This window comes from Lolium rigidum, chromosome 7, assembly GCF_022539505.1.
Source record: "Lolium rigidum isolate FL_2022 chromosome 7, APGP_CSIRO_Lrig_0.1, whole genome shotgun sequence".
NCBI lineage: Eukaryota > Viridiplantae > Streptophyta > Magnoliopsida > Poales > Poaceae > Lolium > Lolium rigidum.
The window spans coordinates 181187310-181202293 of record NC_061514.1 but is presented as its reverse complement, the minus strand read 5'-3'; the positions used below and the strand labels follow the sequence as shown (position 1 = coordinate 181202293).

At 46.5% G+C, this 14984-nt stretch overlaps 2 protein-coding genes across 2 annotated transcripts; one reads left to right on the top strand and one right to left on the bottom strand.

Moving 5' to 3' along the window:
- Nucleotides 1-4331: 4331 nt before the first annotated feature.
- Nucleotides 4332-7352, top strand: LOC124676849 (putative F-box/FBD/LRR-repeat protein At4g03220). Its single transcript, XM_047212873.1, has 3 exons — nucleotides 4332-5501; nucleotides 6096-6278; nucleotides 7002-7352. The coding sequence occupies exons 1-3, from the start codon at nucleotides 4476-4478 to the stop codon at nucleotides 7320-7322; spliced, it is 1530 nt and encodes a 509-aa protein (XP_047068829.1). The 5' UTR covers nucleotides 4332-4475; the 3' UTR covers nucleotides 7323-7352.
- Nucleotides 7353-7736: 384 nt separating this feature from the next.
- On the bottom strand, nucleotides 7737-14291 carry LOC124678172 (mitogen-activated protein kinase kinase kinase 5-like). The gene is made up of 11 exons (XM_047214087.1): nucleotides 13756-14291; nucleotides 12499-13137; nucleotides 12329-12416; nucleotides 11833-11895; nucleotides 11590-11753; nucleotides 11123-11198; nucleotides 10449-10508; nucleotides 9695-9814; nucleotides 8948-9157; nucleotides 8772-8845; nucleotides 7737-8669 (listed from the first exon to the last, which is right to left on the bottom strand). Exons 1-11 carry the CDS (start codon nucleotides 14256-14258, stop codon nucleotides 8456-8458), a joined length of 2211 nt encoding a protein of 736 aa, XP_047070043.1. The 5' UTR covers nucleotides 14259-14291; the 3' UTR covers nucleotides 7737-8455.
- Between the last annotated feature and the right edge of the window lie 693 nt (nucleotides 14292-14984).

The window sequence follows — 14984 nt, the reverse complement described above, 5'->3', positions numbered from 1 at the left end:
TATCGATTCTGCGGGGTGGCGAACACAAGTGTTGTACCGTGAAAGTTGTGTTTACGTTAGGCTGGTGCCAACGCGGGCGGTAGTGGAGGCGATACCGCCCGCGACGGGGCGAGACGAGAGCGCGGGGCGGTGGCGCGGGCGCCCGGCGGTATCACCCGCTACCACCCAGCTACCGCCCGCGCTGGGGGCGAGAGGGAGGCGAGAGGCGGGCGAGAGTGGGGCGGCAGCGTTGGCGGGGCGGGGCGAGAGCGCTGGGGGCGAGAGGGTGGCGAGAGGCGGGCGAGAGAGAGGCGACTGGCGGGCGAGATGCGGGCGAGATGCGGGCGAGAGGCGGGCGAGAGGGTGTAACGGCTAGCTGACGTGGCGCGATCTGATTCGTCCACGTCAGCTAGCCGTTGGGGTAGCCGTTGCTGGTTCAAAAAAACCCTAAAATTTCATCCCCACCCCCTATAAAGTCGCACCAATGTCGGTTCTTCGCCGCTTCCTCGAGTTTTATACTCCTCCGGCACACCAGCTCCGGGGCCATATGGGCCATACGCTCCACCTCCGGCGCCATATGGTTCATACCCTCCGCCTCCGTATCCATACCCCCAACAACCTCCACATGCTCCACCTACAGGTAGCGGGAGTGGCACTGTACCTCCTTACCCACCACCTTCGTACGGTTCATACCCTCCACCTCCGTATCCATACGCGCCATATGGTCCATACCCTCCACCACCTCCTGAAGCCAGTGCTCCAAGCTCCGAGTCCAATGCCGGGGAAACAATCGTACCACCGCGTGCAAAGAGGCTTGACTGGATAGCTGCGGAAGAGGAAAAACTGGTACTTTACTTACCCATCACATATTTATTTCGGGGTTGGTTCTTGCTTGGATTTTTCACTTACAATATCTATTTCGGTGTAGGTTCATGCTTGGATTTTTAACTCCAAGAACTCTGTCGCCGGTAATTGCAAGACCGACACTAGTTTTTGGGGTCAGATAGCTGAAACCTTCAACTCTACCTCCGAGCCTGCCCGTCGTCGGACCTCCAAGAAACTGAAGGATCATCGGAACTCCTACAACAAGGAGGTGTCCCTGTTCAATGCATACCACATCCAAGAAGAATCGTTACGTCAGAGTGGAGCAGACGATGGAATGGTCATGAGGGCGGCAATGGAGAGGTACGCGAATGACAAAAGAGTGACTCAGCCGTTCAGACGGCACCACTGGTGGGAAGCTGTTCGCAATGAAGCGAAGTGGAAAGGACAACATGGTCCTGGTAGTGGAACCGATTCCACATCGAAGAGAAGCCGTCTGGGAGTTTCTGGTGAGTACAGCTCTGGCGACGCGACTACGGAGGAGGAGCGTCCAACGGGCCGCGATAGGGCCAAGGCCGCGGCACGTAAGGGTAGGAGGAAGGGGAAGGAAACCTCGTCAAACTGTGAGGTAGGAAGTAAATCCTTCGCGATGAGGAACATGATGAAGGGTTTAGTGAAGGCTAAGCTATTCAAGCAATGGAACAAAATGAAAGACCGATCAACCGACGACATGAACGAAGCAGAAAAGCGTAAAAATGCGAAGGCCATCAAGATGGTGGAAAAAGAGCTTGGTCTGGAAGATGATGACGACGAGGAGGAGCAGCAGGAAGAAGAGGAAGAGGAAGAGGAGTAGAATTTTTATTTATTATGTAATTTTTAAAATTTATTATGCAATTTTATTAATTATTATGTAATCGGTAACATTTTTAGTTGAATAAAATAATTTTCTTGCATTATTTTGAATGTTTACAAAAAATCGAGTGAAATAACTTAATCTAAAAAAGAAATGGTGATGTAGAGAAGAGAGAAGTGAGAGCTGGCACTATAGCCTGTGCAGTGGCACTGTGGAGTAAAAGTGGGATGAGAGTGAGGAAAAAAGCTGACGTGGCAGGCTATAGTAGTGTGGTGCATTGGCACCAGCCTTAGAGCATCCCCACTCGTTGGCGCTCCCCACGCCCAAATCCGGCGAAATTTTCGTCCGGATTGGATGAAGATTTGGCGTGGGGAGCGCCGAAGTTCCAGCCGTCCTCCGTGCAGAAACCCCCAACCTCGACCATTTGACATATTTCAAACAAATTCAACATAAAATTTAACAAGTTCGGCAAACAAGAGTACGAAAATTGCTGAAACAAATTCGGCGATAATCCGTACAATGTTTAACAAGTGCTGAAACAAATGAAGCACACAATTTTTCAAACAAATTAAGACAGACTAGTTGGCGTCGGCGTTGGCGTTGCCTCGGAGCCTCCATATGTGCTCCACCGCATCATCTTGCAGCGAGCTGGTGCATTGTAGAGTCTCGAATCTCCCGGCGCATAGCAATGAAGGCGGCCCATGATGGAGGCACTCGGTGATTAGGCCGTGCAAGAGGACCCTCTCTCTCATATGGTGCTTCTTGCTCAGCCGGAGGAACCGGATGCTTTCGCTCATCTTCAATAATCATGTTGTGTAGGCACACACAACAGTTCATCACCTCCCACATCTCGATCTTTGGACCAAGTCATAGCGGGGAACCGGACGACGACAAATCTCTCGTCGGAGGACACCAAATGCTCGCTCGACGTCTTTTCGGCAAGCTTCTTGTTTCTTGACAAACTCGCAAAGTTTGGGGGTGCCAGTGGTTGGAGATAGTCTTCACAAATGTTGCCCACTTTGGATAGATACCGTCCGCAAGGTAGTATCCTTTGTTGTAGTGCCGACCATTGATCACATAGTCCACCGGGGAGCATGACCCTCAACAAGCTTGGAAAAGACCGGGAGCAGCTTTAGGACGTTGATGTCATTGTTGGATCCGGGCATACCAAAGAAAGAGTGCCAAATCCGAGAGATCATGGGTAGCCACTCGCTTCAAGTATCACAAGGCAGCCTTTTTTGTGACCCTTGTACATTCCCCGCCACGCAAACGGACGGCTTCTTCCATTGCCAATGCATGCGATCAATGCTTCCAAGCATCCCCGGAAAACCTCTAGCTTCATTTGTTGCAAGGATCCTCCGAGTGTCTTCGACGGTGGGTGATCTCAAGTAATAGTCCCCGAACACCTGCTATGACGGCCCCTGCAGAACCGGTAGAAACAATCAAGGGCGGTGGACTCCACCATCCGAAGATAGTCATCTCGCAGTATCACCGGGAGCTCCATACGCCGACATCCTCATAGCCACTTTGCACTTCGCGAGTGACGAAAATCCAACCAAACCAAGTGCAATCCGCCTTGCATCCGAAGTAGGGATCAAACCGGCGGATGGCATACACAATTTGCGTAAATAGCTTTCTGCTCATCCTGAAACGACGCCGGAAAACACTCTCACCGTGCAATGGATTGTCGGCGAAGTAGTCGGCGTACAACATGCAGTAGCCCTCAATTCGCTGTCTCGGCTTGCACTTCCGGCGACCTCGTGCCGACCCACCACGCCGGCGAGTTGCCAGTCCGGCGTACATGCTTGCCAAGCAACCAAGGATCATCATGTGCTCGTCGTCTTGGGCGGCCGTCGCCATCTCTTCTTGCATAAGCTCGACGAACATCCGCTCCTCCTCTTCGTCCGAGTCCATGGCCGGCGAGGCAAATGGACGAACACCCGACGGGCGTGGTCGAGGCAACCCGAGCCGCGAGCACGACGAGCAAGCGAGCCGAAAACGGGCCGGCGGAAGAGCGGCCTAGATAGGCCGTCGTCCAAACATGGCGGAATATAGGCGAGGCGGGGCAGGAGGGGCGGCGGAATTCGGGCAACAAGCCGGCGGGGTGGTGCCGGCGGCGAGAGAGATACGAGGGGTGGGGGAGATTTTGAGCGACGTGGCGGTGGGGTTCGTGCGTCGAGTCACCGACAGATCGGGCCCTTCCCCGCTTTCGTTTCGTCCGGAGTCCCCGAGAGCTCCCCGGGGGGCCGGGGGTGGCGTGGGATCGCCGGATGAATTTAGGCCCAAATCCGGACGAAAACGAGGAACCGGGGGGCGCGACTGGACCGAATTACGCCGTCCGGATGGAAAAAACGCTCGCCGGGGGCCTCGTCGGGGGACGAGTGGAGATGCTCTTAGGGCATTTGAGTGTTTTCAGGTGGAGTAGCATTTTTGGTCTCGCAATTTTGTGCAGAAACTGGTGGAATTCGTTCGGTACATTTTACTGTTGCCACTCCACTCCACCTGAGAACTGCCGCACTGCTAGGGTTCATCGCCGCCGCCGCTGCTCCAACGCCGCCGCTCCGCCGACGCTGCTCCCTCACCGCTGTTGCCGCTTAGAGCACGGCCGGCGCCTTCCTCGATCCGCCGCCTCCCCCGCCCCTCACCCTTGTTGTCGCTCGCACCAGGGCCGGCACATCTCCACTCGCAGCAGCGAGGACAAGTTCCTCAATCCGCCGCCGCTCCTCCGCATCCGCTGCCGCTTCTCCGCTGCTCATCGGCCGCTCTCCCGCAGCAGACGCAGTTCCCCCGCTTCCGGTCGCGGCCCGTCTCTGCACCCTAGATGGAGCACCTCGAGGGGGAGACGGCCGCGGAGCACGCTGAGTTATCCGCCGGCGGCGGTGGCAGCGAGGACTGCCTCAGCGCCCTACCCGACGACGTCCTTCTCCACATCCTTTGCGTTCCCGGCAGAACCACCACCGCTGCTCGCACCAGCGTCCTTTCCCGCCGCTGGCGCCGCCTCTGGACCCTCCTCCCGGACCTCTTCTTCGTCCTTGACGACGCCAACCGAGACAGTCTGCGCGGCGCCCTCGCCGCTCTCGAAGCGATGTCAGACGACGAAGCGCCGACGCTCCGGAAACTCACTTTCCTCGTCTTCAGCTCGCACGCCTCCCTCGACTCCCTGGCGGCCTGGCTCCCCATCGCAGCCCGCCGCCTCACCGGCCTTCTCGATGTCATCATTGTGGGCGATGCGGGGGAAGACGGAAGAGGTGCCTTTGAGCTGCCCTGCTTCGAGAGAGCCACCGAGATGAAGCTCCGTCTAGGGTTTCTTAGCCTCACCCTGCCGCCTTCTGGCGTATTCGCCAGGCTCACCGATTTATCCCTGGAGAAACTCCACCTACATGGTCCTTGCGGGATCGGTGAAGCCGTCTCCTCGCCACGGTGTCCATCCTTGCAAAGACTCAATGTGGTCAATGCCGAGGGTCTGGGAAATTTTGCCATCCACTCGGAGTCTCTCCTGAAAATAAGGCTGGAGAAATCGTGTGGATTGCAGCAGCTGACTATCGTGGCACCAGCACTCAAAAAGTTAACTGTGTTATACTGCTTTGCTCATGATTCAGATCCGAGTCAACCTGTTGCCGACATCGCAGCACCTCAACTGGTGTCACTCCACTGGAGGGATGCTTATCATCCAAGCTCTGTCCAGTTTGGCGAGATGGCGCAGCTGGAATTGCTGGGCGCCACCTTTTTCCTTGTAGATGAAGAAGATGGCTATGAACACAATCGCGACTGCGTCAGGCTGTTGCGCCACTTTCAGGATGTCAGCACTCTTACTCTCGAGCTGGCCTATATGCCAGAAGATATCGAGGTAAATACACGTGTATTTCAAGTTAACTTAAGGAATGTGCCATTTGAGATATGGAGTTCAGGTTAAATAATGTGCCATTTTGGGTTGTAGTCTAGTATGTGTGGCATGTACATCATCAAGATGATGGTGCCATTTGAGATATATGGAGTTCAGGTTAAAGAATGTGCTATTTTGGATAGGAGTCTAAGATAATTGTGCCATTTGAGAATAGCCAGGCACAATTCTTGCTTGCTTAGATTTTTTTCTTTATTTGAGGAAATGACATAAAATCTGTCCACCGGTGCTACTGCACTAGCAGCATCTCACGGACTATAAAGCCATACTCTAAAATTTAGTTAGCTTGAGACCTCTGTCCATAAAAGGTTGTCTTAACTTTATCAAAATTTCGATGAAGGTAGACACTATTTAGTGCATAGATACATCAAAATTTAGGCAAATAAATATTTTTATGGACGCAGGGAGTATGCCACTGATCCTATAACAGAAATCTGAAGTGAACTTGTTAATTATGGTAATAGCTTTGTGGAAAATGAGATGCATGTGTCCATTTCGAAGTTACATAACCTGTAACTTTTACTTTGCATGAACCTACAGGAGGACTTAGGTGAGCATCACTACTTGATGGAAGACATGGCAAGGCTCCCTTACGTTACATTCTTGACCCTGCTTATTACTGCAAAGGGACATTCCTTTGGAGCCAGCTCTTTCCACGTTCTCATGACGTGCACTAGTATAAGAAAGCTGATGCTAATATTTAGTTCTTCTCCGGACTTGGAGGTAAGGCTATCCTTAATTTGTTTACTATTGCTTTAGTTACCAGTGGTGCCACTTAAAACAACATGCATTTCTTGCCACCCTGGGGCATTATCTGATAGTTGCCGTACTCTAGGTGTTGGTTTGATACCAGTACTTTGATCCCAAGCTTATACTCCTATGTGGCAACTATATGGTTTATGCCTCTCGTGATTATAACATTTTGTTCTTCTGGATTGATAAAAGTGGCATTCTACTTGCGTCTGTAGTAGATTTCACTTTGGAATATTATCAGTATGTTGGAAATATATGGCAGTGGATGGGAAATTAGCCTAATTATGCTGTACATGGCAGGCTCAATCTTGATAACACAGTTAGGATTTAGGATATAGTAGTATTATGCTTATGGCATGAGCTTTTCTAAATGTTCCATCAGTAACCAACCAAGCCTAAGGTCGATCAGAAATCTTCTTGAATATGGGCTGTTGGTAGCACTGTATCTGAGTAAATTTTATACACTTTCACTTTGCAGAGAATAAGCACATTTTGTTGCATAGGTTGGCCTTAAGATAATTTCTAGGTGGTGCTCTATTGTAAATTTTGTTAATGACATATCTATAAGTAATAAGGTAGTCTTCGCAAAAAGTAAGTAATAAGACAGTCATAGATCTTCCAGTTTCCTCTCATGTCTATGTGGTCGAGCTGTTGCAGTTATACTTACTAAGTTGATGTGTCCCCCCATTTCAGGCAGAACCTGCATGTGCATCAGGTTGCCTCTGTGATCATCCACCAAACTGGAAAACCGAGGAACTTGTGCTGAATCGCCTTCAAGAAGTAGAAATCAGTTACTTGAAAGGAACTGAACATGATTTTGCTCTTGTCAAACGATTATTCAGTTGGGCAACAGCACTAACAACAATGACAATAAGTTTCCATCTCTTAATCACCGAAAGCATGGCCAAAGAGTTCTGCCAGAGGATACTAGGCTTCTCCAAGCCAGACATATGTCTAAAATTTTACGTGTACCATGACTTCTATAAGAAAGTCTTGTATGTTCCAGAAGACTAAGGTGTGGGCTTGCTGTTTGCACTTTTGGTATTTCGTGGCTTTTGGTATTCAGCTGTACCCTGTGCAAACATCAAAAGTCTAGCAGATCCTTCTGAAATGATACCATGTCATCCATCACGATTTACTTATTCCGTGTTATGTTTTACATAAGGAGGTTTAAACGTTGTTCACAAGCTATATGTGTGCAAGATCCAAACGTTGGCATGTTGAAGAGTGATGATGAACTGTTTTGGATAGTTCACTGCAATGACCCTGCAATTATGTTCAAGTGTTGGTAAAGTTTGTCTCGCCGTCTTCTCCAGACAATACATACTCATGCGCAGGTTACCTGTACAGGGTATGTATGTTGGGCTACTCTCTTCTTTATCTTATGGTTAGGGCTTCTAGCTTGATCTATGATACTGCAATATGTGATATGGCAATTTACCTCCAATAGAATTAAAGGAATAATGTTTACAATATGCCTATGTTACAGGAGCTCGAATCAACCTTTCTGAACAGAAAAAAAAAACCCGGTTCCATACAACCCATTGAGGTGCTGTTATTTGTGGCCAAATAAACAATCAATGACACAACAAAAAGATTATTACATGGCAACATCAAGAACTACACCTGATTCCCTACTGGTTGGAGAGAGAATGGGAACTTTCAACTTTATCTACATCTAACCTAATTCTATGTTACATGATAAATGCCAGCAATATTTCCCTGGAAGATAGAGCACCCATGCTGTCATGGATCTCACTCCTTCAGCAGCATTCAGTTGTCATCATACTCTGAGTCTTCACAGTTCAATGAACATCTAGTCGTCGCTATTTTACAAGAACCCAATAAACTGTGGGCAATCATATGGTGCAAGTGCAACCGCTGCTCTATTCTTAAAAGTTAAGATGGCGGCTGCAAAATATTGATGACTGTTGTTGCAAGAAGGGATCCTCAGAGATGCAGTACAGCTTATCCTTATAAGGTACAATCCTAGCAGAGCCAGGTTTCATTTCCTTCTCTCGTCTTCTTATTCTTTCTCTATTATGTGTTAATCATGTCTTCATTTGATACTACCCAAAGGAGCTGTACCCCTGAACAAGATCCCAGATATAAGCGGCATTACTCACTGCACCCAGCACTCTATGTGTTTAGAGCAGAACCTGCTTTCCATTGGGCCTTGGCAGTGGACTAGGCTGAGGGTTTGCCATCGGAAAATGCATGGGGTTCGTTGAGATGGCGAAAGAACCATGATTGGAGGCTAAAGCTAATGGTTGAGGTGGAAAATTAGGTGTTACTTCCTGGATTGTTAGTGGCGTCAGTCGAAAAGTGGATGATTCAAATGGCCTAGCATTGTTTGGTTCACTGTCAAATGAAAAAAAGAAAGCATATTAGGATCTAGCAAATCAAAATGGAATAAGAAAAACTTATTTTGAAGATACTGGTAAATAAAAGGAAGCTACTCACCCAACAGTGTTCTTTCCTTTCACATATGGTTCACTCCTCGAGGATGGTTTGTCTCTGAAGCCGTATCCGTTATCCTGGCATACAACAGAGAGGTTATATGCATGCCAATCTCAGAATCATTTCCGACCTTTTACAGGGGGTGTGTATCAAGATGCCATGTGGCAAGAGAGACTTACATGGACTTTAATTCCCGCAAAGGCATGTATGGAACCATGTTTGCTGTAATGACTTGAATTCCGGATAAATGGATGGTCCAACAGCTCGGTTGCGGTTGGCCTCTCCGCAGGATTCCTCTTGAAACACAATTGCAGAAAACCTTTTCCCTCTTGGGATAAATTCTCAGGAATTGGTGGGTCTTTATGCAAAACCTTAAACATTGCAGCTGGCTGCAGTACAGAAAAGGTTTCTTAGATTATAAAACCATAATGTTAATACCCAGTATTCTAGGAAAAAAATGTTGATACCCAAATCAACAAGTTACTAGTGATAGCTAATAACATTTCTTATGTTAACTTCTGTAACAATCTATTTGATCTACTATGACAGCATATTCAGGCCCTCTAGCCCAACTTTCCTGTTCCAGCCCTGACATGTGATGGGAGTATGAGAAGGAAAGCTTCAAGCTCTCAATAATATCAATTTGAGTAACATAGACCTTTTCTCTGAGAATGCCGGGCATTATTTGCATGGCATTTTTCAAATTCAGTGAGAAGTCATGTAAAGAAATAATGAGCATGTACATGAGACTAGTCACTAGCACTGAAATACTATACTTCCCACCCGACATTTTCGTTTGGGTGAAGTACTCCACTTTATATAATTCTATCTCCCTCGCTAAAGAAAATGGTTTTATGCACACTAGGCAAAGTCGTGAAATGCATGTTAGTAAGCTTACTGTAAAGCTAAACGCCCCAAGTTATTACCCCTTCAAGATCACTCCAAGGAGGTTTCCCATCGAACATCTCAATGATGGTGCAACCAAGACTCCAGATATCAACAGCAAGATCATAGCCTACATCTTTAGATAGAGTAGCCTGAACCATCTGTACAAGAAGAAACAAATCAAAATTCAGCAAGCACAAACTAAATTTCCGCAATGTTAATTAACTTGAATACAATACTTTATCAGACTTTTCTGTAACATAGCAATTTAATTTCTGCGATGAACCTAATAAGCTGCCTCTTGCACTAGAGAAATTTAGTGATGTTGCTGTTGTTTCAACTTTTCAGGTCATATATCTGTCGTACTAAACGACCATATGGTTGCCTACATCTTTCTCTCTTTTTTTTTTCTTTTGTGAGGGGAACCATCTTCCCAGTGGTGAGGTTGATATGTCAAAAAGTACAATGTTGTCTTTTTAACTGATTTCACACGAAGAAATAACAATTGATTCCATCAAACAAAGAACAATTCATAAACCGAGTTTGGAGCTGTACTGGCCCATGTAAGTTGTAATAATGCACATGCTTTGGATGTATGTAATCCAAAAAAGGTAAAGCGAGCATGACGAGCCACGGCAGTACAAAGTTAAAGAAAATCACTACTCCCTCCGGTCCATATTAATTGACTATAATATGGATGTATCTAGACATATTTTAATTCTAGATACATCCATATTAACGACAATTAATATGAATCAGAGGGAGTACATATATAAAAGAAATAGATATGATTACCTCTGGGGCCATCCAGTATGGTGTTCCCTTCAATGAAAGATTAGGGGCTGCAGTACTTAACTGGTAAAAACAGAGTACTGTCAACTGTACATAAACGAGAGGATACATAGGAAATGTTTACAATTATTATATAAGTAGCCCTATCTGAGCAAGATTTCAAAAGTTGTAGATTGGCCCTTCTCTTAAAAAGTTATTCTGGATGCTACAATAGCATGAAAAAAGAAAGTTGTAACCAAATTATTCTGCAAGTATCAAACATGATTCAACTAGTAATAGAATTTCTATTTTGACTTGTTCGACTAAAAAACAAGTCCATACATTTGCAATTATTGAGTTTGATGAAAAGGCAATGTTGTTGTCAGTTTCTAAAAATAATCAATTAGTAGCACCACCAAAATTGTCATACAAAATGCTACAAATGGCAAACACAATTATATGGGACATCAATAATCAATAACATACAGCAGACAAGAGATGTGCACTTAGTTACTTGTTGAGTACATCCAACAACTTCCCCATTATCGTAATGATAGATAGGTTTGGATAAATAGTTGATGATTGATTCGGCTGGTGTTCAACTAATGCTTTGCCAATGCACCTTCAAATATTAAAATGAATAGGCACAGCATACTAAACGTGAAAACTGCTAATAAGCTATGCAAGGATATACTTACATGCTTGGCCATTCCAAAGTCGGCCAATTTCACTACACCATTAATATCAACTAGCAGATTTGCTCCTTTGATATCCCTGTAAGAGTAAATTTGCTTCTTTTACATACATGGCATAAAGTGATACTAAATGGTTGAGTGCATACAGGGTTTCAAATGTATCTACAGGCAACTGACACTGAATAGATTTGAGATGATAATTTCTCCATTGCTGAGAAGGGTAGTGCAGAACAAACAACCAATAACAATATTACTGTCCCTTATGAGGTTTCGCACTGTACATTAACATATCACAATCTGGTAAACCAAACTCAGTATAAACATAGTAAAATATGCATGATAGTTTTGTTTGAAAATCTAAAATAACAGTACAGAAAATCACATGGAACAGTGAGAAATCATGAGTTCACATAACAGCTGTTCTAGCAATAAGAAGACGTAAGACCAAGTATATGTATAGAAGCACACACCTGTGCATAATCTTTTGGCCATGCAAAAACGCTAGACCTCTAAGAATATGGCGGGTGAAGTTTCGGACAACTGATTCTGTTATTGCTCCATAATGTTGTTTGACATACTTATTAATCGAACCCGGATGTACATATTCCAGGTAAATGTAGAAGCGGTCTTCAATCTGCAAGGTCCTCCAAGAAATAAGATGTTGTTATAGTAGCAACTTGATTACTTAGCTCAGCTTAGAGTGGTGAACTTACAGTGTCACTGCCATAATACTGAACTATGTTTTCATGCTTAAATTGACTTAGGAACTTTATTTCCTGAAACAAATGAAAATAGGTCAACAAAGGCATCTTTGTAACTTGCATATACATCAGGATAAAGGAGGAAATGCAAGTACTAAATCATTATTAGTCTATTTCAATGTACAATGGAAGCAAATATCAATTCGCAGAAAGGTGGCATGACCAGAGTGTTCTGGAGACTAAGTTCATCTGTGGTATAGACTCAGGCCTGAGTGAAAACCATAAGGTAAGCACATGACATGCTACTTTTATAGGTAATAGTTGGAAGAAGCACAATAAACTCAAGCAGCTACGGAGTAGAAACTTGTTTCTTGAAAAATCAACAGGAATAATAACATAAAAAGATTCCAAATGAAACAACTGAAGTGATAAAAAAAATCTAATTCCCTGTTTCTGAACAGTAAAAAAAGCATGTACTCTATTCAGATGGTAAGTCAAATTTAATAACCTGGTCCAATTGCTTCAAAGACTCAACAGATTTAGCATCATCAGGAATTATGTTAACCTCTTTCATCGCACAAAGAGCTCCAGTATTCCTACAAGCAATGGCAGTATACCAAAATTCAGAACTCAATGAAGTAATAAGTCAACAATGATATAGCTAATACACTTCCATACCTATTGGTAGCTTCATATACACAGCCAAATGTACCACTGCCTAGAAGTTTTCCTTTTTGCCACTGACAAGCCACTGAGGGCATTTCAACTTTTGGAGAAGGCTGGGTGCTGAAAGATGTTTGCATAGGGCTTGTAGCGCCAGGAGGAAGTGGTAATGGATGGAAACTGACACTTCCATTGCCTTCGGCACGTGAAATTTGGTTTTCTGGGAACCTTTTAGGGTGTGGTGATGGAGGGGCACTGGTATTCCTTGGGATAAGAAGGGGACTTCTGAATGCAGCAGAGTAGTGAGATAGGTCTGAAGACCCTGTACAATTTTCAGGTGAAGTCCGAGGAGACGGAGCTCCCGGAAAATCTATTGTGTGGATCGATGGAGCTGACCACACTTGCGGACCTTGAGCATATGCCGCAGCAGATGAGACGTCAGCACTGCTCAATCTTCGAGGGCTGCCTACAGGACTGGAAAATCCACTGCTTGGAGCGCTTTTAGCGGGAATGTTCAATCTGAAGTTGGCTGTTTCAGCTGAACTCTTATCCTGGAATTTCTCACGGAGTCCCTTTCTTTGGTGACTAGAGGTAGGCCGCTTTGTCCCATTTGGGCCTAAATCATTATGCTCGGCAAACTTTTGGCCTGTCACCCTGTAACCACAAGATTAGGAAGAATCAGGAAATAATGCAAGGAGCATTGCAAGTTGAGATAAAACAGGCATTCAAGGACACTGGCAGCCACTTTGAAGAGTAGAAATGATCCAATTAAATACTTTATGGATCAGTCAGGTAGTCAGCAAAGACATGCAAATAATTAGCTAGTAATTGTGATTCTGATTACACAAGCATTGTTATTTCTCGGTCAGATGTCTACATCGTTGATTAAAGAAAGCAATAATACAATCTCGTACCAGAAACATTCTAGTTCAGAGAATATTCAAACTTTTCATCCCCTGTTCCTATTGTTTCGTGACCTATACAAGCAGTGGCCAAGCAATCATAGCGAAGCTTTGAAGTATGCTACTACTAGTATTTCTATCTGCAGATCGTTGGAACCCCGAATATCTTTCACCTAATTCTGAACTGTGAGAGATTTCTCTAAAATATGACGATGGCCTAATGAAAGAAGAAAAAAAAAAGTCTAATTCATTGCAAATCTCGTAGTTTCCAACATATATTATACGTACCAGACACAACGGAAGACAAGGCAGGGAAAATAATAAGAAAACGTAGTACGGTACGATGAAAAATTTCATGAATCAACATTACCTTGGTATTTGCAACGACGGCTTCTCGTTCCCGCCTTCTGCGCCCCCCGCCGGCTCCGGGGTCTCCAGCTCCGTGGGGGGCTTCGGCGACGGTAACGGCAGGGGGTGCAGCACGGGCGAGGAGGCGGACCTCGGCGGCGGGGCTACCACCCCATCCGCGGCGTTGGAGGACCTCAAGATCGGGGGTCCGAGCCCAACGGCATCAGACGCGGAGGCGCGCCCCCTTGAGTGCGGCGGCGAGGAGGGCGAGGTGACGTCGATGCCGAGGTCGGCGAGCAGCTTGTCGAGGTCGTCGACGTGGCGCAGCTTCCGCTGCCGCGTGAGCTGGCGCGGCTGGCGGTGAGGCCGCCCGAAGAGAAGGTCCCCGGCGTCGTCGGAGCCCGTGCGTCGCGGCTGCGCGCGCGAGGTGGAGGCCCGCGCCGGGGAGGCCGGGGCGGAGGAGGAGGAGGCGGTGGTGGCGGAGAGGTGGAAGGTGGACTTGGAGCGCTTCCACCACGACGGCATCACGGGGGCCCGCGACGAGAGGCTGGCCGTGGGCGTGGGGTTAATGGCATCGGAGCCGGAGAGGGGGTGGACGGAAACGACGACGACGACGACGACCTCCGGCCTCGCCAAAGAAAAAAAAAATCACCTTTTTTTGTTTGGATTCTCGGCTGGTTTTTTTGGGTGGTCTGTCGCTGTGATTCGCGGCGTTTTAGGGAGGGAAAGAAATGGAACGCACGCGGCATCGGGGAAGAAGAAAGTCTTACGTACGTACCAGTCAACTCGCGCCATGTCTTCCGTTGATCAAATATTACAGTCTTCTGCCACTGATGAGCGGAGAACTACGTACATAAACATCATCTTCTCCGATCCAGTAGTGGTGAATCAAATAAGGCGCTCTGGTTGATCCACGTTTTTGTTTTGTTTTGCATATGGGTCCTGCCTGCAGCGACCAAAACGAGTTTGCCCCGGCAGTCTGCCGCACGCGTATACATGCAAGAACGATAAAATAAGTCTTTTCTTGAAAAGTCAGCACAAATAACTGGTTTTGAAAAGAATCCACGAAACAAACCCATTTGCATGGCGCCAGCTTCATCCTTTCCAGCATGAAACCGCCTCTGCCTACTCCATCCTCAGCCATGAAATCACCGCCGATGGCTCCATGCTTTGACCCGTCTGCCATAGCTCTGCGGTCTTAAGCATGAAGGCGTCCGCTGCGGCTCCATGATCTAAATGGTCTGAAGTATG